The sequence below is a fragment of the Trachypithecus francoisi genome, unplaced genomic scaffold, assembly GCF_009764315.1.
Source record: "Trachypithecus francoisi isolate TF-2019V2 unplaced genomic scaffold, Tfra_2.0 Lachesis_group20, whole genome shotgun sequence".
Lineage (NCBI taxonomy): Eukaryota > Metazoa > Chordata > Mammalia > Primates > Cercopithecidae > Trachypithecus > Trachypithecus francoisi.
The window spans coordinates 63,694,700-63,720,491 of record NW_022681466.1 but is presented as its reverse complement, the minus strand read 5'-3'; the positions used below and the strand labels follow the sequence as shown (position 1 = coordinate 63,720,491).

At 39.1% G+C, this 25,792-nt stretch overlaps 1 protein-coding gene across 6 annotated transcripts in view; it reads right to left on the bottom strand.

Moving 5' to 3' along the window:
* The window catches only part of MYH10 (myosin heavy chain 10), a 157,426-nt gene that overhangs the window by 113,884 nt on the left and 17,750 nt on the right, over nt 1–25,792 (bottom strand). For all 6 annotated transcript variants that reach the window (XM_033184593.1, XM_033184595.1, XM_033184590.1 and 3 more), the window contains exons 3-4: nt 17,445–17,601; nt 2,212–2,239 (exon numbers count right to left, since the gene is read on the bottom strand). In XM_033184593.1, coding sequence (XP_033040484.1) covers nt 2,212–2,239; nt 17,445–17,601 — 185 coding nt within the window. The remainder of the gene's footprint in view (nt 1–2,211; nt 2,240–17,444; nt 17,602–25,792) is intronic.

Below are 25,792 nucleotides of genomic sequence, written 5' to 3'. Positions count from 1 at the left end.
AAAGCAAGTACAGTGAAATATTAACAGTAGAATCTAGGTGGTAGACACATGGGTGTTCACTGCAAAATTATTTCAACTGTGCTTTATGTCTGAAAATATTCATAATAAAATGGAAAAAGCAATTTAAAAAAGCACAGAAGAAAATAAACATGGTACTTGATGACTGCCACTTTGTACCCAAGAAGAGATAAACCCAGGTGCTAGAAGACTTACCTCATAAATCCAAGTCTATTAATTGGTGACAAGGTACTAACTAAAATGGTGTTGATCATCTAATTATAAGTGCTAGCATCTGTAATGGTGGTCACTTTGGGTAACAAAATCAGTACTCACGAACTTTCGTTCTGTTAAACAGCAAGTCATTCCCTCCCTAAGTGCTTCCTGCTTTCAGATGTTGCCAAAAGTCTTCATCAAACCACTCCATCTAAGAGAAGGTACAAGTCTCCACCTGGATTTGGTTGTATTCCAACACGTCTGTGGTGGATGGACTAAAGTAATGGCCCCAATTGTTTCATGCCTCACTTTATGATGTTTCCCACCTGACTCATGCTATGCCTTGGCCATGTCTTGCTTGGGAATGGGACAGCAGAATGTGACACAAGCAGAAACCTGAACACTGCTTACACACTGGAGCTTGCCCTCTTGCTGCTGTTGAACACTGCTACCACGTTAAAAGCCAGGGCTAGACTGCTGAAGAAAGCGATGCCAGGTGGAGAAGAAACCAAGGCATCCCCACCAACAGTCAGCCAGTCATACCACAGTTGTCCGCAGACACAGGAGTGAGCCTTCAGTGAAAAAGCTGAGTCTGGCCCAGATCGGCAGAACCGCCCAGCTGAGCCCAATCCAACTGCTGGGAAACCTGTAGAACTGCGCTGATTTGAGCCACTAAGTTTCAGGGTGATTTGTTGTTCAGAAAAAGCTAATTTATATAACTTCTCAAGGCTAAACAATGCTAGCAGAAAATTCATATAACAAAGCCGACTAACTCTCATCTCCTCAAACCTCCTATCCTGCCACTCCTCCCCTTTCTTATTAAATACCAACTCTTCTACTTCACAGAAAAACCATTAGATTAGAATTTTCTCAATTCACAGCTCCCCATCCCTACTTACCCATATTGGTACTCATCTGCCTCCTTGGCCCCGTCACTGGAGAAGGGCCGCGCCCCTCATTAGGACCTCACTGTGTCCAGATGCCCAACCCCTGTGCTCTGCACCTGATCACCCTCCTTGTTCTCTCAACTCTCTTTCCTGCCCCCATCTCAGCCACTCCCAAAAAGTTGTCTTCCTCTCATCAGCATGGAATCTTGGTCACACTTAAAACACCACCAATAACAATTAAAATCCTATTGATCTCTTACCACCACTCAACTACTCTTCACCTTCTCAAACTATCTGAAAGTAGGTTTATACTTGAGTTTCTTTAAAATTGTATTTTATTTTTAACATTTTCACCTCCCCTTCATGCCTCAACTGCCACCTGGCTTCCACCTTCTCGCTATCCCCAGTCCACTCCAGCACCCTCTGTTCTCCACTGCTTGGTCCAATGCACACGCTGCTGCTCATCTCACCCACTCACCTTCTCTCTTAACTCCTTTTCCTGATGCATGTAAATCACCAAGTCCTGCTAAGTCTGCCTCCTAAACTGAACACTGCTTAAATGCAACCATTTCTCTCTAGGTTCACAACCACTTCTATACCTGAAGTCCTCATCATCTCTTGCTTAGATGACTGAAGAGCCTCCTAACTGGTTCTCTTGTTTCAACTCTTCCTCCACTCCGTTTTTCACACTGCCGCCAAAGTAATCTTTCTAACGTGCAAATCTAATTGTGTCCCGTGGTGGATAATGTTTTATTCTCCTGTGAATGTTTAACACTGAGCACACAGTACCGTAGGCACATGATATTCAGTAAATGCTTATTGAGTAAAAAGAATAAATTACCGAAACGTCCAGTAGGCCTAACTTGGACATATGAACTAAAGATGTCAGTTTCACAGATTAACATTACAAAATGTGTGAAAAGCCCAGACTGACAACCAAACATTAACACCCAGTTTAAGCAACTTACATAATCTTAGTCTTAAAATAACTGCAAGGTTTACATCAAACTCAAAAATTACTGCTCTACTTCTCCCCTCCCCCAAGACAAAAATAATTGCTCCACTTTCCAAGAAAATCAAAAACAAATCTGAACATTCAACATTTACTTACGTGCAAAGAATTGACTGGTCCTCACGATCTATAAAACAGAACAAAACAAACAAAAAAAAAAGAAAGTGACCATTTGCCTGGTTTAAAAATATTTGATATAATAAAGTTGCAGTAATAGCCTGTAAAATATTAATAACTACTCCTCTCAAGCCAAGTTAACGCCTCCAACCCCATTATACAGTCCTAAATCTAATCAAGCCCCCTCATTATCTCCTATTCTTATGCCAGAGTCTCTGAGGGTAAATAACAGTAACTCAGGCTTATTCCACACATCGTTTGCCTGGATGACTTTATATGTCTAATTAACCTTGATTCTCGAACCCTGCCGCATATCAAATTCAACTGGGAAGTTTTATAAAAATGTATTTCCTGGCACTGCACCTCACTAAATCACTCAGCTCTGGGAGATGGGGATTAAAAACTCTTCCTTAAATAAACTCCCCGGGTGATTCTCACATCTGGCCAGATTTGGAAACCATGGCCTTTCAGAATGGCTTCAAGTACACCCACAAGCAGAGAGGAATCATTGCTAATTTCATCTTAAAGGAGGAAAAAAAGTAGTAAACACTGAGAGGAAAGAAAGTTGAAGGAGGATAAACATCTATAAACATTGTCTCAAGTCAACATGTTTTATACACCAAACATAACAAAAGAATCGCACATGATTTTAAAGTGATTAATAATTTAAGGATCCAACTAAAATTTTCAAATAAAAAGGTGAAAAATCAAACCCATATCCAGCTCATGGACAAAATTCCCAGTAGAGGATGCAGAATTTCTAATCACTTATGAGTATTATTATCCCTATTTCACAGCTGAGAAAAAGTTCCTCAAGGAGGCTAAGTAATCCTCCCAAGTGACACAGCCAAAAAGGGGCAAGGTTGCCGGGATGAGGACCCAGGCCTGTCTGCCTCTAGCACCTGTGTGTGTTCTCAACAATACGAAACAAGTTTGTCATTGCCTAGAAAGGAATTGAGCTCACAGGGCCTGGCCCAAGTAGCTTTTTCGCTGCTTGCCATGCTGTGCTTGCTTTTCCTCTGGTGGATGTCTCAGGCGCCCAAGGAGGATTTCACAGCAGTTAGGCATAAATAACTTCCATGAAAGAGAAATAACGGCTGTGTTCACTATGTCATATTCTTTTTATATAATATTCTTAAACAAATCCATTCATATATTCTATGTATAAACTGAGATTTACAAAGAATATAGTACTGTCCTGCCCCTCAAGTCTAATTTCTTTTTTCTTTTTCTTTTTTCAGAGAGAGTCTTGCTCTGTTGCCCAGGCTGCAGTGCAGTGGTGTGATTTCAGCTCACTGCAACTTCTGTTTCCTGGGCTCAAGTAATCCTCCCACTTCAGTCTCCTGAGTAGCTGGGACCACAGGCAGGGCCACCATGCCCGGCTAATTTTTGTATCTTTGTAGAGGCAGGGTTTTGCCATGTTGCCCAGGCTGGTCTTGAACTCCTAGGCTTAAGGGATCCACCTGCCTTGGTCTCCCACAGTGTTGGGATTACAGTTGTGAGACATGGCACCCAGCCCTAATTTCATTCTGATAGCTCATAACCCGGTGTTATTCTTCTTTCTGGCTGCCACAGCCAACATTCATAGTACATAGTCGATGTCTGCCTCCTTTACTCATTTACTTACACAGAGGTCACACTATATCCTTTCTTCCAACATACTCTTCCTAGACCCACAACCACTGGGATATCTCCTGCATGTCCCTTTGCCTCAATCCAGCTTCACCTCCTCTAGGAATACCTTCCCAGATGCTCTCCCTCAGGTCTCTCAATGTTGCCTTCTTTTAAGTGTATTTTAGAATCAGACAAACAATACTGCAGTTGACTGCCCACTAGAATGCACTGCTTGAGATCCGAGACTGTGTTACTTCTTTATTCTCAGTATTAACAGCCTTGGTGAGCCACAGCTAGCTTTAATAAAGGTCTGCTGAGAGAAACCCAGGGCTAGGTGTCGTGTGGGCACTGGCAAGATAATGGGGCCTGGAGTCTTTTCTAGTTCTAGCTCTGCCACAAACTATGTATCTATAAATGAGACATTTATTCCTTGCTGGCTGGTTCTTCACCTATAAACCATGATTTTACCAAGTCTTTGCTTATTCACTCTCAATATGAATCTTCAGACCCCGAATTTTCCTGGTCTTAGCAATTTCTATAGAACTCCACTATACCAAGTCGTTTATGGCTTTTTGAAAGTAGTATACACATTAAAGAAATCAAAGCACACAAATTAACCCAAATCGAATTGCCTCCTAATTCATTCAAGATGGCGTTCTTCCTGCGTCTGTACATGCTATTATCATTATCTAAAATTTGAGACCTACACTACAGCCTGCTGCACACTTCATTCCCCCATGCTTCTTGCTATCCCACCGCCTACCAAACAACAACCAAAAAAACCCAACCCTCTTCTAGCCAGATCCATCTATTTTTATTATCTGTCTATCTGATCTTGTATTAACTTTGGGCCTCAGTACCCAACTTCCCAGATTCTCTCCAACTCTGTGATCAACTCCCCACCTCTGCTTCACTGAATCCTCTCTACCCTTCAAGGATCAACTGCAGCACTATGACAGTTTCTAATGATCTTCATAGTCTAAAATCCTATACATGTAACCAAACAGAGCCTTACGGTGATATTCAAGGGGAAAAAACTCACTTTCGAAAATGCAACTAGCTTTCTAAACACTAGGGACTCATTTGATAGCTCAGTATTTTCCAAAGCACCTTCCAAAAATCACGTAAGGAGGTATGCAATAAATCCATGTTGCAGGAAATCATTTTCTCAACATGAGAAAGTTTTCAAATCAGTGATCTGGGCTCCTACCTAAATAAAAACTAGAAAAGAGCAAATTAAATCCAAATTAAGGAGAAGAAAGGAAATGATAAAGAAATCAATGAAATGGAAAACAGAAAAAAGAAAAAAAAAATCAATGAAACCAAATGTTCCTTCTTTGAGAAGATCAGTGGTATTGACAAACCTCTAGCCAAAGTAATCAGGAAAAAGTAGAAAAGGACACAAATTGCCAATATCTGGAATTTTAAAGAAGTAATATCATTAAGAACCCACAGATATTAAAAAGATAAGAAAATACTAGGAATGACTTTATGACAAAATATTTGACAACCAAGATGAAAGGGATAAATTATTTAAAAGACACAACCACTAAAAGAAGAAATGGTAACCTGCATAGCCTTCTATGTATTAAAGAAATGAAATTGTAATTAAAAATCTTCTCACAAAGAAACCATAGCTTTATTAGAAAATTCTACAAAACAGGTAGGGAATAAGTAACACCAATTGTATACAAACTCTTCATCAAACTGAAGAGGAAGAAGCATTTCTCAATCCATTCTAAGAGACAAACCTTACCATGATAATGAAATTAGAAAAAGACATTGCAATAAAACAAAACCACATATAAATATTACTCATAAACAAATGCTCAAAAATTCTTAACAAAATGTTAGTAAATCAAATCCAGCAATATATATTAACAAAAGATGATGCACAGAATGAAAAAATGGTGTTTGTCCTAGGAGTGCAAGGCTAGTTCAACATCCCAAAGGTGATAATCTAATTCATCACATCAACAGACTTAAAGAAGAAACACCCTCCGACCATCTGAATAGATGTAAAAAAGCATTTGACAAAACTTAATATCCACTAATGATTTTTAAAAACTCAGCAAAGTAGAAATACAAGGGAACTTCAACCTGATAAAGGGCAGTTACGAAAAACCCTACAGTTAATATCATGTTTAATAGTGAAAAACTGAAAGCTATCCCTCTAAGATCAGGAAGAAGGGAAGGATGTTTGTTCTCACCACTCCTATTCAACACTACAAAGTAAGAAAACAAAATCAAAAGCATAGATTGAAAAGGAGGAAATAGCAATGTCTCTATTTGCAGAGGACATGACTATCTAGACAGAAAATCCCAAACAATCTACAATACACAAAAACAAACAAACAACAAAACCCTTTCAGAACAAGTAGGTTTAGCAAGGTTGCAAAAAAAGTCAATGTTTTATTTTTTTTAAATATCCTATTTCTATATACTAATAATGAACAATTTGAAATTGAAATTTTAAAAGTTCCATTAAAACTAAAAAACATTAAATGTTTAGTTATACCAAGGTATATGACACACTTGGTTATAAATCTAACAAAGTATATGCGACATCTCTGTATGCTGAAAACTACAAAACACTAATGAAAGAAGTCCAAGACCTACAGAGAGACAAACTGTTCATGGATTGGAATACTCAATACTGCTGTTAATTCGGCCTCAACTGATCGATAGATTCAGTGCAATCCAATCAAAATGTCAGCAGGATTTTTTGGGCAAAAAGGAACAAACTGACTTCTAAAATGTATACCTATGGAAAGACAAAGGAACTAGAATAAAGAATTTTAAAAAGAACAGTGGTGGAAGACTCACACTACCTGATTTCAAGGTTTACTATAAAGCTACTGTAACCAAGCCAGTGTGACAAAAGGAAAGACATATAGATCAAAGGAACAGAGAGTCCTGGAATAGACCTTTGTTGATTTTCCACAAAGGTACAAAGGCAATTCAATGGAGAAACAGTTGTTTCAACAAACAGTGCTAGAACAATTGAATACCCATACGCAAAAAGATGAATCTCAACCCATATTTTGCACCATATACAACAATTAACCCAAAATAGGTCACAGACTGGGAGGACAAAAATTGCAAATCAATTATCCAATAAAAGACATCTAGAAAGGACAAAGAACTCTCAAAATTGAAAAATTAGAAAACTATCAAACTTTTTAAAATGACAATAAGATTTGGACATTTCACCAAAGATATACAGATCTTAAGCACATCAAAAGATGCATTAGGAAAATGCAACTTAAAACTACAGTGAGATACTACTGCTCGTCTATTAGAAAGACTACAATTTAATAAAGATGGACAATACCAAGGGCTAACAAGGATGGTGAATACCTAGAATGCATCTGTTGCTGGTAGAAATGCAAAATGGCACAGCCACTTTGGAAAATAGTTTGGTAATTTCTTATAAAGTTAAATACACATCTACCATATGACCCAGTGATCCTACTCCTAGGTATTGACTCAAATGAAATGAAAACTTATGCTCACGCAAAAGCCTGTATACGAAGGTTGGCCCCATGTCATCTGTGGGGGATTGGTTCCACGGCAATCCCAACCCACAGCAGATTAAAAAAATCCATGCACACTCAAATCCCTTATATAAAATGGCAGAGTATCTGCACATACCCTACACACATCCTCCCATATGTTAATACTTTAAGACCTGTCTACATTACTTATAATAGTACCATGAAAACGCTATGTGAATAGTTGTTATATTGTTTAGGGAATAATGAAAAGAACAAAAGTCTGTCTGTACATCTTCAGTATAGGCGCAACCATCCATTATTTTCCCTAATCCACAGTTGCTTGAATCTGCAGATGTGGGACCCTCGAACACAGAGGGCCAACTGTACACTGTCTTAATTGCCAAAAACCGAAAACAATCTAAATGTTCTTTACACGGTGAATGAATAAACAAACCATGGAATAGGCATATAATGGACTATTACTCAGCACTAAAAAAGAGTGAACTACTGGTGAATGATCTCAAAGGCATTATGCTAATAAAAGAAGCCACACTCAAAAGGTTAAAGTGTGGATGACTATATGACATCCTCGAAATGGCAGCACTAGTGTTTATTCCTAGCGTTTATTTATTTTTGGCTATAGTAAAGGATAATGGGTGATTCATAAGAAAGCTAACGATTCTTGGGCATTTTTAAACTAATCGCCCTATGAAATCACCATTTCACGCTCCCTAATCCCTTCAGTCTGTGTGCCCTCACCCTCTTTTTGTTTTCCTCATACTACTCAATATTGTCTTTATTTGTATGCTGTCTCCCCAGTAAGAACAGTTCTTTTTTTTTTTGAGACGGAATTTCACTCTTGTTACCCAGGCTGGAGTGCAGTGGCGCAATCTCGGTTCACCGCAACCTCCACCTCCCGGGTTTAAGCGATTCTCCCGCCTCAGCCTCCCAAGTAGCTGGGATTACAGGTATGCACCACCACACCCAGCTAATTTTGTATTTTTAGTAGAGACAGGGGTTTCTCCATGTTGGTCAGGCTGGTCTCGAACTCCCGACCTCAGATGATCCTCCCGCGCTGGCCTCCCAAAGTGCTGAGATTACAGGTGTGAGCCACTGTGCCCGGCCCAAGAACAGTTCTTTAATAGTGTCAACGCAAGGGTTTTACCATATCTTACAGCTTCACAGGGTGGGTGAGGAGGGACAGTTCCTACTGTCTGTATCTCTACATCAGAAGATTCAATACATAGATCCAAGACAACTATAAACCATTATTAAATGTTCCTTTTCCTGACATAAAATAATGCTTTTTGTCCCTGTTTTGGCTTTGAGGTCTACTTTAGGCTGAAGTGACTTTAGACTATGCTTTCTTTTTGTATGCATTTGGCTGAGGTATCTGCCCAGTCTTGTACTTTTATTATTCGGCTACTTTGAGATGTCTTTCTTGTAAATGGCATATGATTGTATTAGGCTCTCTTTTATTTACAGGGGTGTTACAAGTACTCATGTTTGTTGTTATAAGCGCTATATTTGGTGTTACATATTTTCTGACTTTTTTTTTTTTTTTTAATTGATACGGAGTCTCGCTCTGCTACCCAAGTTGGAGTACAGCGGCGCGATCTTGGTTTACTGAAATCTCTGCTTTTCAGGTTCAAGTGATTCTCGTGCCTCAGCCTCCCGAGCAGCTGGGATTACAGGCATGTGTCACCACGCTCAGCTAATTCTTTTATATTTTGAGTAGAGATGGGGTATCGCCATGTTAGCCAGGCTGGTCTCGACTCCTGACCTCGTGATCCACCTGCCTCAGCCTCCCAAAGTGCTGGGATTACAGGCATAAGCCACTGTGCCTGGCCCATTTTCTGACTTTTTAAAGCTTTCCTTGATGTTTCTTTTCAAGAATGGCTTGTTTTCCTTGCTTTTATTTCTCCTAATGTAGGAAACTTGTATCCAGTTTCAAAGTCCTTCAACTTGCATTCTCAAGGTTCACATTTTGATGTATATCAATCTTATTCTTAAAATGCTTATTCTTAAAAGGGAAGGGAAGATCACCCAGTAGGTTCAACACCTTTTCAAGGTGGCTACTTGGCATTTCACTATATGGATGAGCCATGCTCTTATTAATTATCTATTGATGTAATAATTGGTTGTTTCCAGTGTTTCTCAGGAAGCTTACCAGAGGTTATCCTCTATCCAAAAATGTTAACAGCATATGAGGTCCATAAATTAATATAACCAAGGAAAGAAGCAAAAGAAATTTCTAGAGGAAGGGCAAAGGCAAGTCTAAAGAAACAAGTACGAACTGGAGGAGGAGAACAGGCTTGGGAGGTGCATCTTCAAGGGGGAAAGACCCTGAGAAATTACTTGATGCATTTGTGTCTACTGAAAGAGGATTTGTAGTTCAAACTAATGTAGGTGATTGTAAAACTACCCTAGTCCCCAAAATGGGAAAATTACTAACCACAAGGAAAACAAATTATATAAGAAAGGAAATGTAATCATAGGATAATAATTTAAATGTTGAATGTTAAAATGCAAAATGTTGATTGAACTTCTATCAGGAAGATATGGTGAGGGTTTAGATGAGTATAAAAACTCTTCTTCCAGGCCAGGCGCGGTGGCTCAATCCTGTAATCCCAGCACTTTGGGAGGCCGAGGCGGGCGGATCACGAGGTCAGGAGATCAAGACCATCCTGGCTAACATGGTGAAACCCCGCCTCTACTAAAAACACATAAAAAATTAGCCGGGCTTGGTGGCAGGCGCCTGTAGTCCTAGCTACTCGGGAGGCTGAGGCAGGAGAATGGCGTAAACCCGGGAGGTGGGGCTTACAGTGAGCCGAGATCGTGCCACTGCACTCCAGCCTGGGCAACAGGGCAAGACTCCGTCTCAAAAAAACAAAACAAAACAAAACAAAAAACTCTTCTTCCATAACAGGAAGTCTAAAGATAAAAGAAAAGAAAGAAGGAGGAAAGAAGGGAAGAAAGAAAGGAAAGAAAGAGAATATCATAGGCTTTTTACTTATTAATAATTATTTATATACATATAAACTTATTTACAGATGTATGTATATAAGAAGAAATTCCTAAAGAGGGAATCCAGAATAGGGTATCTCCAGTTTTATGTCTTACTCTCCTGTGTATTTGTGTTTTTTAAAAGTATCTTTATATATTGCCTTAATAAAAAGTAAAACATAATTTAAGTATTCAAATTTCTTTGACAAATTCTGATTTTGATGCTATATAGGTTACTCTGCATCTTTATTTTATTTTATTTTATTTCATTTTTGAGATGGAGTCTCTCACTGTCTCCTGGGCTAGAGTGCAATGGTGCAATCTTAGCTCACTGCAACCTCTGCCTCCCAGGTTCAAGGGATTCTCCTTGCCTCAGCCTCCCAAGTAGCTGGGATTACAGGCGCCCGCCACCAGGCCCAGCTAATTATTTTTTTGTATTTTTAGTAGAGACGGGGTTTCACTATGTGGGCCAGGCTGGTCTCGAACCCTTGACCTCATGTTCCACCTGCCTCGGCCTCCCAAAATGCTGAGATTACAGGCGTGACCCATCGCGCCCGGCCTACTCTGCATTGTTTAGTGGTCTAAACCCATTTAGATTACATAGGAAGTACCTAGTCCTTAAGACTTTTTTTTTTTTTTTTTTGAGACAGAGTCTCGCTCTGTCGCCCAGGCTGGAGTGCAGTGGTGCGATCTCGGCTCACTGCAAGCTCTGCCTCCCAGGTTCACGCCATTCTCCTGCCTCAGCCTCTGGAGTAGCTGGGACTATAGGCGCGTGCCACCCTAGTCCTTAAGATTTGACAGACCTCACCACTAAAATCGTTTGGGCCTTGTCTTGAAGACATAAAGACAGATCTTCAACAATGTCTTCTATTTCTCCCATGGACAATGTTCTGGTTAAGTTTTCTACCTTATTTTGAGTCAATTTTGTCTTTGCTTATGGTGTTCTATATACTCTCTGTCATTTCTGGTAGTTCTGTCTTCTTGGTCACACTTGCCAAAGATTTGTCTAGTCTGTCTTTTCATGGGACCAGCTCTTAGTTGTTCTTAACAGTTCTAGGAGAAAATGTTCTTTGTTCCAATCTACTTATCTCTTCGTACATTTTCCCTCTTGTTTTGGTTCATTTCATTGCCGTATTTTTAAGTACCTTTTTTATTATGAAATGACACAGGAAAAAAGCAGTGTACAGCTCAATAAATTAGCAAAAAATTGTCTATTATCTATTTTGCTGAATAAAAACTTTACTTTGTCTCTAAATCTTCCTTTGCTAATGAAAATGTTTAGAGCCATAATCTGTTTCTTAAAAGTGGTTTTTGCCGTAACTCACACAATTTTTATATGTAACATTTTGTAATTTTTTAAATTTTTTTTTGATATGGGGTCTGGCTCTGTTGCCCAGGCTGGAGTGCAGTGGCATCATCTCAGCTCACCGCAACCTCCACCTCCCAGGCCCAAGCAATCTTCCCACCTCAGCCTCCTGAGTAGCTAGGACTATAGGAACATGCCACCACACCTGGCTAATTTTTTAATTTTTTTATAGAGCTGGGGTTTCACCATGTTGCCCAGGCTGGTCTTAAACTCCTGAGCTTAAGCGATCTGCCCACCTTAGCCTCCCAAAATTCTGAGATTACAGGCATAAGCCATGGTGCCCAGCTTGTTGTAGTGATTTCTAAAGAATCTGTAAGTTTTGACTTCCTCTTTTACTGAAAGCCATATAGATGAGTGATTAATAACAATAACATTCATACTCATTAAACACACTCCCACAAACACTAACCCATTTGGAAATCTTTTTATTGCTAATATCTTGTCTTACTGCACTGTGGTCAGAGACTGTAGCCTGTGATTTCTTCTTTCAGGAACTGAGAGTTTTATTGGGGGCCTGCTATACGAAATTGACATCATGTTTATACATGTGCTTTCTGCTTGCATACATAACATTTTTCAGTATAAGCTTCCTAAGTTGTATTAAATCACATTCTTTAATATTCTCTTTTTCCCTACTTAATATGTCAAATTCTGAGAGAAGCATGTTAAAACTCCCTCTATAACTGTGGTTCACATTCTCTTTACATTTCCAGTAGCAACTGTTTTAAATATTTGATGCAATGTCAGTGATGTATATGTAAGTATTATCTGTCTCTCCTAGATGATTACATCACACTATTTCTATCTTAAACCTCCAATCTCTCCTCCTTCCTCCTCACTCTCAGCTGAAACCCTGCTTCATTTTCACAAGCTCCTGCCAGCAACCATATCTGCCTATCCACCTGCAACACTGGTTTGAAAAATCTGGCTGTATAAGGAAGGTGAAAAGAACTAACTTTCTTATTTAAAGTAACAGGTAAAACTTTAGTTAACAGGGAAAACGTAATGCTAATGTTAGGAGCCTATAAAAAGAGAAGCAGAGGATACAGTCACAACCCAGAATAATCAACACCACGAGATTCCTCAGAAGGTTAAGAGGATGTGTTCAGCATCAGAGGTGAAGGACTCGGTAAGACCAGCCTTTGACAGGAGTAGACACAAGACAGAATGATCTGTTCAGCAAGCTGGGGCAGTTCCTCTCCAAGTGCCTCTGTGGAATGGGGACCAAGCCATCAGCCAGGGAGTAGAGGAGCAAGGAGGGACCCAGAGATCTGGAGCCTGCAGAGGTTTGAAATAGTCATTATGGAGAGTGGGAGGATCAAGGTAGGATTAGCAAGAGTTGACAGTAGAATCAGGGCTCGTGGTCATGAAATTACAGTGGCATTTGTGGGTTCCATTGTGTGAGCATAACTCTAGAAGCATCAGCAACCCAAGTAAGAGCATTAAAAGAGACAAATATCTTGATTCATCCAGTGTGGGAGTTTTACTAAACAAGTATAACCAATGAACAATGGGACAAGGGAGGGGTTTAGGAAATGGATAGAAGATGGCCATGAAATCTACACTATACAAGGAACAAAGTAAGGGTGTTGTTAGCATACAGGAGGAAAGAAGAACAACTAATGGGCTGAGGATCCACATGAAGGCAAAGAACACATTTAGGAGACTTCTTGACTGGACTACCAATATGGAAGGACGTTGCAATAGAACTTACGAAACATTATCTGAAAAATCAGGTAATTCTAAAATATGGCAAAGTCTAGAGCATCACCATAGATGTTGGTGGCATAAGTCAGAGACAGAGGAAATGAAGGACCTTACGATCAAGGGACTTGACTGTTCATTAAAAACTATGAAGTAACACAGGGTAATGGCAAGGCTTGAGGCAGAGAGGAAACCATGTGCTGAGGCCCATTATGGAGTGAGGAGAGGAACCAAGAAGAAAGCTGCTGAAAGTAATGAGTGGTGAGGGAGGTGCAGCTTTTCCAAGGCAGTAAAGGAATAATGGTTTAGCAGACACATAGACACAGTGTTAGTAAGGACACCAACCCTGTCTCCCAGTGCAGAGGATTTGAGTGATGGAGTTCTCTTCACTAAGTGGGCTCATACCCCATATGCGGGGGAAAGCCAAGTCTCAGTTAAAGCTTGAAGGAAAAGAAAACATTCACTGAAGATACTAAACATAGAGAAAGTTTGCACATTGGAGAGTGCGAGTTACCTAAGGCAAAAATGAAAAGGGAGTATTACAGAAATGAAAACATGACTGGAAACACAGTGAATTTCATTCCAGGATTCCATGAAGATGGTGGACTCTCAGGTCTTAAATTTTCATGGTGGCCTAAAAAGGTGGCCCCTGCAGGTATTGTTACAGCAAGCAAAACTTTCCTTTCCATCTATCCAGGTCAACAGGGGTTGGTAGCAGTGTTGGTTGCCTGCTGCTGAATGGAAGCTAGCTGGGATGGAACTGGGCTGGTGAGGTGTCAGGAGCAAAGGAAGACAAGCCACAAGGTGGTGAGCCTCACTGTAGGTAGTCCTAGGTGACCTCAGATGATTATGTGCAGGGTAGAGACCTCAGTGTTCCTGAATTCAGTTCCTAACACACAGTATCGCAAATGAAAAGCCTGATGCTACTGACTCCCTTTCCATGGACAGCATGTCATGTTACCCCATCCACCAAGGTATGCAAGACAAGGCATGTCTCCTTTCATTATTTCCACCCAGCACTTTTATCTGAAGACCTGAGTGTGTTTTTTAATCCTGGTGACCTTTTTCAAAAATATCACTTTTTTCATGGAACCCGAGTTTACACACACATTCCATGTTTCCGACTCCTTCTCTCATAAGCACCATCTGATTCTTTTTGGTTTCCATTCTAGTCTTCAAATCTTCTGCTTTAGTTTCTGATTGTGTCTAATCTACCATTTCACGCTTTTAATGAATGCGTGATTTTCTGCAATCAAGTTTACGTCTAAGAATTCTGCTTTCATTCATTCAACAAATATTTATTGAGCAACTACTATGTGCCACGCACACAACTGCATTTTGATCCAGTATCCCCTAAAATCCACTTAAAAAAATTAAGCTAGCTTGCTTTTTCACATAAAAAGCAAAACTTTTCAATATTTTTTATTAATACACTTAAAGATGTGGGATGTGTGACCAAAGAAGTTTGTACATGATATGAAACTAGGAAGGATGATAAATACATTGGATGAAAGAAACAGAATCTTAAAAGCTCTTGGCAGCTTGGATGGGGAATTGAATCTAAAATGATAGATCAGTGGGGCCATGTGCTCTGAATTCTCCACATGGTCCTTGGTCAAGCTATTGATCCTCTTCTTAGGTCCAGTGACACTTGGCTATCCATTCACATTTGTAATTGAAGACCTAGATTGATTGGCATTGGCAGCTGGTGTGAGCTTTATCAACAATGCTGCATATGCTAATGTCTGATTAGCCCTGAAGATGCCCCCTCAATAACGTCGTGTAGTAGATCAGCAGGTAGCCCCCTACTTACAAGATCAAATACAAAGGGAAATTGTTTAGAGTGGGTTGTTTTCATTTTCTGTATCAAACTTTTAAATTTTTATGTAATCAAAACTATCAACTAATTCCTTTTAACTTTCACATGGAAGTTTATTATTGTGGATAAGAATGTGTCACACTGCCCGGTTTTGAATCCTAGCTTGTATTTTTCACTCTATACACTTTCTTCGTCAAGTTATTTATTTCACTTTCTTGTGCTTTAGTAAAATAGGGATAGTAATTCTATTTACTTTACAAGCTTGTCATGCGCTGTATAACAGACACAAAGCCTTTACCCAGTGCTTGGCACACAGTAATTTTCAATAAATGTTTATTCTAGCACTAAAATGATATTAATAATAATATGATATGCTCATAAGCCGTATCTGCCTCATATCTTCCTCATTCTGTTTACTCAAGAGGAGTTTTCACCAGCAAAGCCCCAGAGCCAACAATTCTTCCTCATACTGTATCTATACAGCTGGTTTGGGAACCCACTAATGGGACATTATTATCTGTTAACTATTATGTTAGATCCAACTCCTCATTCACCCAGTCAAGAGATTTTTAAATGCTGTTTCTGTTGATCAAATGTATTATTATCCCTCCCAGTTTCATGCCATTGGCAAATTTTATGGGCATGCATCCCACCTCTTCAAGTACGCTGATAAAAATGTTAAAAGGGGCACACACCCTTTGGTGCACATCCTGATAGACCTGGCCAACCTCAGTCATTAATCAGTCATTAATCAATATTTCACATTGTTTTCAGACTGCTCTCTTAACATATTTCAAGCCCAAGGATTGGTTTGAAGGTTCCCCTTTTTAAAAATTACAGTGATACATATGAGCCTGTTTCTGGAAACTCCCCTTCTATAGAATACTTCAAAGACCAGAGGGTCAACAATCTCAACTGTAAGATGTATCTGTTTAAATGAGGAACAATATGGGCTTAATCAGAGAAGGAGGGCACTTTCTTTAATTTCTTCTCCCACATATGGCGGAGTTTGCTCACGAATACACTTTCCTGCATCTAAAGATCATTCTTCTTAACAGAGACAGAACCAAAAACAAAAAGAGTGGATGATTCTTCATTCTCCATATCGAACAGCAATTTTTCACAGTCCTAGCCATTTCTTAGTATTCCTAAAGAATACTAAGAAATTGTATTGAACTCCAAAAAAAAAATTAAATTTAATCTTTCTTTAAAAGCCTAAGCTTATTTTTTAATTACAAAACTGTCCTTACCAACTTATATATGACACTATTCTATTCTTGAAGTACTTCCTGTTTGCCCTGGAAGATCTGGTATATAGTAAGTATCCAAACAAAAACTAGAAGTAGGACATGGGTATTGTACTTTATTAATTCCTTCACACTATCCTTCAGACCTAATCACCAAAAAGAACTTGCCATGACCTGCAATTTGATGAAAAGTGGGTGCAGCACAGCCTGTTTTCTGAAGATTGTGGAACAATTTTATAAGAACCTTATGTTTTTTATTAAAACTTATAGAATCTATTAACAAAAAATACAGTAAAAAGGAGAGAGAGGGAGAGTTATTACAGAAGATTGGATTTTCATGTAGCACCAGGAACTCTCATGTTTAAATGAAGTCTTGTAGAGCAATAATATTAATTGCATTCAAAACCACTACATTCTGGTTTTTCAAAAATGTCCCTCCATAAATCATTGTGTCTAAAGCCAGGGTTCAAATGAATGACTCCTCAAATTTATATTCATTCTGATCCAAAGGAACACAATCAAAATCAACCAACTTAACACATGCGTTTTAACTTTTATTGTCACCTTTTACATGCTTTTAAATCACAAATAATACTTTATAATCTTTCCCCAGTGAAGCATCTACCTTTCCTATTATTCTTCCTATGGTTTTAAAACCTAATATAATGAGCTTTGGTTAGACTGGCTTCTGGTGGGAATCAAATGTATATGAAAACTAGATGCTTTTTAACATATAAATGTATGAGGTATTGTTTTAGAGCAACAAACATACTTACTATACTTACAGAAAATGGCTACGTTGTCTGTTTTAATCTTAAAAACTCACAATTTGTCTATAATAAACATTATTTTTTTAATTAAAAAAATAAAATTAAAAACTTGTAGAATACACTGAGACATTAAAAACACTAAATTACATTTAAGAAATTCTGAGCACTTAGTATTCAAATATTTCCAATTACCTTGAAGCATGCATCTGTAAGCAGATTCAGATATAGCATAGATGTGTGGAGGCATCTCATGACGCTTCTTCCCTCTGTACATTTCAATAATATTCTCAGAGTAAATTGGAAGATTCTTGTAAGGGTTTATAACTACACAGAAGAGTCCAGAATAAGTCTAGAATAAAAATAAAATAGAGTATTAAAAAAAAAACCTCTGCATTTATCGGTAAGGGTCCAATCAGGAGACAGAAACCACACAGTCATTTAAGCAGGAGATGTTTACCTTTTGGATAATTAATCTATCCCCCAAATTAAACTTAGCCTATAATGGGCAATTTAGTACTATGAACCACAAGTAGTTCTCCCATAGATAGCTTGTGGCACTCTGCTGGACTCAATTTCCTCATCCATGAAGTAAAAATAATGTGAGCTTCCTGACTTCATGGGGCTATCACAAGGTACAATCAATATGTTATTTACTTTTTTACATTCATTCTCTCATGAGTACACAAGGTGTGAAAAGCTTGTTAATGCAGTTTCAGATTCCACATTGCAGTTAATCTTTAAGAAAACAGCATTTATCCAGTTTGAGTACAGTATCAAAGAAGAATATCCACAATTATCTAAAAAGAGTATTAAAATACTCTTCTTGGCCGGGCACAGTGGCTCATGCCTGTAATCCCAGCACTTTGAGAGGCTGAGGTGGGTGGATCATAAGGTCAGGAGTTCAAGACCAGCCTGGCCAAGATGGTGAAATCCCGTCTCTACTAAAAATACAAAAATTAGCCAGGCACAGTGGCAGGCTCCTGTAATCCCAGCTACTCAGGAGGCTGAGGCAGGAGAATCGCCTGAACCCCGGGGGGCGGAGGTTGCCGTGAGCCTAGATCACGCCACTGCACTCCAGCCTAGGCGACAGACTGAGACTCCATCTCAAAAAACAAAAACAAAAACAAACCAAAAAAACACTCTTCTTTTTTTCCAACTAAATATCTCTATGGCTGGATTTTCTTCGTATACTTCAACCAAAATAACATACTATAAAAAAGCAGAATGCAAAAGCAGATATGAGATTCCAGCTAGTTTGGTTAATACTAAAGAGATTTGCAAAAATGTAAGAGTTTTCATCCATCTAATTTTTTTTGTTTTGGAAAATACAGGGATTTTTTTCTTAAAAATGTATTTATGTTAACTTGTCATGATTTACTACTATTCTTTTTAAATGAATTAATAAAGATTTTAAAATGTATTTTAGTTACTAATACAGTAAATATCAACAAACATAAACCAAATAAACAAAAGCTCTTCGGGATCTTCAGTAAATAAAAGCTGCCAGGCTAGAAGATACAAACTTTTCCTGATCAATACTGTAATCATTACACAGAATTGGCCCTATGAATGCTTATGACTTGCGGGTTTTTTAAATATAGACACAATGAGTTCTGAGAATATTCTACAAAACCGATTCTGGGCATTATGGAAAAACAAGAGCAGTCAGAACTGCTGACGGATGCTCTAACCCTCTCAGGGACTGAAGACATCTGGAAGGGCACTCAGTTGCATTACGAAACAGACCTTTTATTTAAGGTGATTTGGGTAGACCAAAATCTAAAAGCAAGAGGACATGAAAAAAGGCTGGAGAATTGGTACTGCATGGCCAGCTTCCCCAGGGAACACTAAGGGGGGTTCTAACTAACAGCTGCGTTCATAAGAGCTGAAACCCCCAGCAATTGCCACCAGAAAGCCCTCCAGAGGCTACTCTGTTTACTAATGCTAAACCAAGAGAATGAAAGCCTGCCAAAAAATTTCAAGTGATCAAAACTGTCTCTCTGGCTGCCCTCCTTGTATTTTCCTGAACTCACAATTGCAGGCTCAGATGTAGAACGCACCTCCTACTTAGGTTAGTAGTGTAGAAGGGGCAAAGGGCCCCCATCCTAAATTCAGATTTGGGCTATTTGCTGAAGCCTTACTACTGAGCAGACCAGGAGGTTATCTGTCCGTTCTTTGCCTGAGGCTACATTATTACTACTGACTCCTCAAGTCTTCAGACTCTTGGACTTCTTGTATGCAAAGCACAGACCTCTGCCAACCCTGGGTGGCCCCTGGGCTTCCCAGACCATCACCTTGCACTTTCTCCCAATCAAGTCTCTTGTCTAACTAGTCCTGTATATCTTTGCTGCCCACAGGACAAAAAGGCAATGATGAACAGCAAAAATAGAGGCTTTATTAAGGGTGAGAAAAACAAAGGAGAGGCAACCTCAATACTTTTTTACTGAGTTTAATTTATATAAAGTTAACAAATCACAACCATACATTGATGAATCTTTGTACACCCAACCTCACTTTCTCATTCAAAAATTAGATCACAGTCTATCATGAAGCTACAGATTATACTCTTCAATTTTATAACAGGCAAATAATTAGAGACTAGAAAAGAAAAAAGCTCCAAGAAAGCGAAAATACACAAATTCAGTTTAGTGTCCCACAGTATGCATGGTATGGTAACATATCATAACTGACATGTTTAATCAGAAGTAATTCCAACATGTGTGTCTACCATGCGTTAGGCACTTTCCTGAGAACTAGAATAAGAGAGAATAAGTCTCACAAATATGAGTTAGTCATCAAAAATATAAAAGGTTAACTAATCATCAGTATCCCATGCTTGCCAAAATGCAGCAATAATCAATGCTTAAGAAGGAACATTATTAAAGTGTTTAATAAACCTAACTTCTAACTACCTAAAAAGTTAGCTCAAGTATTGAGCTCTTGTATAAACTGATCACTGAATTGATACTGCACCACTTCTATCTTCCCCCAGGCACATGGTAGGAAGGCAATATGTTGTTAAAACAATTATTCTGGAGACCTTAAAGTTCAAATGAACTTTACTAAGTATTTGAATACACACACAAGATACTAAGCTTCTTTAAGAAACATACACTCTGGGTATGAAGACAAATAGATGCGCACTAAACAAGCTACAACGGAAAGCACCAAAAAGAGAAAGATGAACAGGTATTATCAATAACGGAAAGCTCTGGGGCAGAACACAACAAACTCCAGGCACTGAAAGTCATGACCACCTTGTCAGAGACTGTAGAACGAAGTAAAAAATTCAGACCCAAATGGTCCTTTTTTTTTTTTTTTTGAGACGGAGTCTCACTCTGCCACCCAGGCTGGAGTGCAGTGGCCGGATCTCAGCTCACTGCAAGCTCCGCCTCCCAGGTTTAGGCCATTCTCCTGCCTCAGCCTCCAGAGTAGCTGGGACTACAGGCGCCCGCCACCTCACCCGGCTAGTTTTTTGTATTTTTTAGTAGAGACAGGGTTTCACCGTGTTAGCCAGGATGGTCTCGATCTCCTGACCTTGTGATCCGCCCGTCTCGGCCTCCCAAAGTGCTGAGATTACAGGCTTGAGCCACCGCGCCCGGCCCCCAAATGGTCTTTGATGTTCTTTTTAAAGACTATGGGGTCAAAAGAAGGGATAAAGGAATTCCTGTTAAAGTAGTAAAAGCACAAAACTCTTACAGTGGCAGGATATACTCGAGGCAGTGTGAGAAGACCAGCATAGCAAAAATAGTTTGTACCATGGAATGTGAGCGATAAGGGCCTAAAGAGACAAACTGAATAATTCAGATTTTGTCCTCCATGGGTGATGAGGTATTGAAGGTTCAGGAGAGAAAAGTGATTGGATGAAACAAGCATTTTAGACAAAGTATAAATCTGGCAGCCATATGGAAAACACATTGAAGGGGCAAAAGGTGAGAAGCAGGAAGACACGCGGAGACTGCTCAACTGTCCTGGCACAACAGGGCCTAGATGAGAGAAAAGGCAACACAAAACAGAGAAGGCTGGAGACTTCATAGTGCTCAGAAACTTTCAACACAGAAAAGCCATTAAAGACCTAAGTCAAAGAGGACTCCAAGGTCTCCAGGCCTTACAGAAACATTATTCATGGAAGGAAAAATAACTGATTTGCGGGAAAAGATAACGAATCCCTCTAATGTACTGACATTGTGGTGTGGTGGGTGAGCCAAGCAGGATGCCTCCTGGGCAGCTGGAAATATGGGATTGCCAGAACCTTGGGAAAATCCTGAAGAGCTGCAAAGGCTTGAAATATAAGTTTGCGTCATAACACTACTGTATACTTTACCTAAGGGAGATATACAAAAATCTTTGCAGTTGGAAAAACTTACACATTTTCAAGCACACTATGCTGCTTTATGCCTCCAGGCTCCCACCCTGTGCTGACCACTTTGCCTGGAATGCCTGTCTTCCTCCGTCTAGGATTGGGAAATTTTACTCAGCCTGGAAGTGACAGGCCTCTGCTTAAGAAAGCAGGGCTATGTATATGCATTGTTTCATAGGTTCAAAGGATTAGAGAAACAGACAGTGGAGGCTGGTGCAAATGTCAACACAATGGAGCAGAGATACAACAGTCTCCTACTAGGAAAAGGGATTGAACTGGGAATATCATATAACCCTACATCCCAACTGCAGCTCTCAGAAGAAATCAGACCACCATTGAAAAGGAAAGGGAGGCAGGAAAGAATAATTCACCCATACCACCTGCAAACACTGCACCTAGGTAAAATTCACAGGCAAAGTTTGAAAAAAAACCTACATAATAAGGAAAAGATCATCATTCAGAGGATTCAGAAAGAAATTACCTGTGGAAATTATCTATAAAATAACTAAAAGAGAACTTTAGGAGATAGATTTATATCTGCAACAGAATATAGTATAACATAGAGTCTACATATTAGGACAGAAATGCATAAGAAAAAAAATAGGTGACCAGGGCCAGAAAAGACTGTAAGGAATCACCTGAAAAAGTAAAATTAAAATCCACAGTGGAGAAAATAAAGAACAGAATGGATACCTCAAGAAATCAAGTGATAAGAGCAGACATTTATTCTAGGAGAGCATCCTTGTTAAAGAAAAATAGAACAATGGTAAAATAATAAAAGAAAAGGACGTTACAAAGACAAAACTTATCAGTAATAATAAGACATAGAGGGCACAGGAAGGATAACTAACATTAGTTGCTATTGCTCCTTTGAGAGAAAATAGGAAAAAACTGTAGAAAACAAAAAAACAACCTGAGAAAACTGTGTGTGTGTAAGGCATATACATTGAATTAAAAGGAATTCACTAAGATAATAAACGCAGAAGGAATTATGGCACTAGACTCACCATTTTGCAGCCCCCAATGCCACAGTAGATCTGGACAATGTCCATCACTATTAAAATCCTCAGGTGACTGGCAGATGAGACCATTCCTAACGCACCAATCAGGCTGGCAAAACCTAAAATGACTCACTGCTGATCAATCTCAGCATCATAATGTGAGAGACAATGTGGCACTAAGTGTCTCCTGAATCTGAATCCATTTAAGCCTCTGGATCTAACTTACGGATTTTTCTCCTTCCAGTTTATAGGGAGCACCACAGGATTGCAATCAACAAAGTCCAGAATTTCCCATATTCTGGATTTTGTTGATTGCAATCCTATGGTATGCAAAAAAAAAAAAAAAAAAAAAGGGTGGGGGGAAGTGGCCGGGCATGGTAGCTCATGTCTCTAACCCCAGGACTTTGGGAAGCCACGGTGGGAAGATCACTTGAGCTCAGGAGTTCAAGACTAGCCTGGGCAATATAGTGAGACCCCTATTTCCAGAAGCAAAAAAAAAAAAAAAAAAGAGGGAAGAGAAAGAGATTAAAAGTGATATAACAACTGCTATGCTTTGACTGTGTCCCCACAAAAGCATGTGCTGGAAATTTAATCCCCAATGCAACAGTGTTGGCAGGTGAGGCCTAATGAGAGGTGCTTGGACAACGAGGGCTCCACCTTCATCGGTGGATTAATGCCAATTATAAAAGGGCTTGAGGCTATAAACTCTATCTCTTGCTCTCTCTTGAGCACATTCTTCTTGCCCTTCCGCCTTCTCCCGTGGAATGATGCCGCAAGAACGCCCTCACCAGATGCAGCCCCTTGACCCTGGACTTCCCAGCCTCTAGAACCATAAGCCAAATAAACTTCTCTTGTTTATAAATCATACAATCTGTGTTGTTTTATCATAGCAGCACAAAACAGACTAAGCAACCAATCACAATATGTCAACCTTGTTTGGATCCTGAATCGAACTGACCAACTCTTTATGAGATTATTTATGAGACATAAGGAAAATAAGAAAAGTAACTGAGTATTTGATGATATGGAATTGTTATTTCTTTCTTAGATAGATAATAGTTATGAATCCCAAAACCTGTTGCTGAGAAGATGCTAAGCAGAGCTTTCAACAGCACAAAAGTCTGAGAGAACAAAAAATTAAAACATTCCAGCCTACTCAGGGAGAGGTAGGTGGTGGGGGTGGTAAACACCCCAGGCTTTCAGCTGGGACTCTGATGGCTATACCCTAAGAGTTAAGACTATGAGAAACAGACCAGCCCCCACACAGCATGAAGCTCGGTTGGAAAAGATGTCAATTCCTGCATGGACTACATGTCCTGGTTTCCCTAAGCCTGTCTGCCCAAAGCAAAACTCTAGAATAACCTTAATGCCATCCAGAGTCTCAAATTATTTTCACAATTCCTTGTACACAATAACTGGGCATATGAGGCAACAAGTTGTGGCTGAAATCCAAGACAATATCTGGAACTTCTGTGTGTCTATTTTTATTGACTTGTATTATTGCCCTGGGTTACAATATGTTCAAGTAATTAAAGACATGACTGAGAATTCTGACAGAGAACTGGAAACTATTAAAGGAAAAACCCAAATGAAAATTCTAAAACTGAAAAACCAAACAAAACAGAAAAAGAAAACCAGGAACTACAATTAAGAATTCATGTGTTAAACAGCAAGCTAGATACAGCTGAAGAAAGAATTAGTTACATGACATTTGAATCAGAAGCAAACAGCCAGAGTGAACTATGGGGGAAAAACAAGGATGAAAATGTAGAGGAATGTGAGAGGCAGATGGGACATGGTGAAACGATCTGGCATGTGAAGTATGTAAGCCCAAGAAGGAGAAAAAAGAATGAGGCAGAAGCAGTATCTGAAGAGATAATGGCTAAGAATTTTCCCAGATCAACAAAAGCCATCAAGCCAGAGTTAAAACCACTACAATCTCCAAGCTGAATGCAGTAGTCCCCCTTATCTGTGGTTTCACTTTCTGCAGTTTGTTGTCCACAATCAACTGTGGTCCAAAAATAATTGGTGAAAAACTCCAGAAATAAGCAGTTCATACATTTTAAATTGTACACCGTTCTGAGCAGTGTGATGAAATCTGGCACAATTCCGCTCCATCGTGAACAGGACGTGAACTATCCCTTCATCCAGCATCATCATGCTGTACAGCTATTAGTCACTTGGTAGCCCTCCCAGATCTCAGATCAACTGTGTTCAAGTCACCCTTATATTACTTAAGAATAGCCCCAAACACAAGAGTAGTGATGCTGGCAATTCGGGTACGCCAAAGAGAAGCCATAAAGTGCTTCCTTTAAGTGGTATGGTAAGTTTTCAACTTAATAAGGATAAAATCATATGCTGAGGGTGCTACAATCTATGGTAAGAATGATCTTCTATCTGTGAATTTGTGAACTAGGAAAAAGAAATTCATCCAATCATCACAAGAAGAGTACAATAAGATATTCTGAAAGAGGGAGAGAAACCATACTTACATAACTTTTATTAAGTATATTGTTTTAATTGTTCTATTTTATTAATAGTTATTGTTGTTAATCTCCTACCATGCCTAAACTGTAAGTTAAATTTTATCAAAGGTACGTATGTATAGGAAAAAACATCATTTATATATGGTTCAACACCATCTGTGGTTTCAGGCATCCCCTGGGGACCTTAGACTGTATCCCTTGAAGACAAGGAGGACTCACTATATACAGAATAAAACTTCACCTAAGCCCATCAGAGTCAAAGTGTTGAAATTCAAAGACTGAGAAAATTTTAGAGACCGCCAGTGGCTGGGGTGGGGAAAGAAATACAGATGACCTTCAAGGGAACAACAGTCAAACTACAAGCTGAATTCTCAACAGAAAAAGACGAAAGGCAGAACCCGATGCAACGGCATGTTCACAATGTTAAAAGAAAACCACCGCCGGCTCTGAATTCCAAATCCAGCAAAAACCAAAAAAACTTCAAAAATAAAGGACGAGTAGATACTTCAGATAAAAGAGGCCCTTTCTAAAAGAATGGAAGCTAAAAGATGTGGGGGAAAAAAAAAGTAATGGATAAAACGAAATGAATATTGACAGTATTAAAATGTATATATGTCTTGTGGGTTTTAAAATACAGAGGGAATTAAACAACAAAAGCACATAAATTAGGAAGGAAGAGGAAAGAAAATTGTT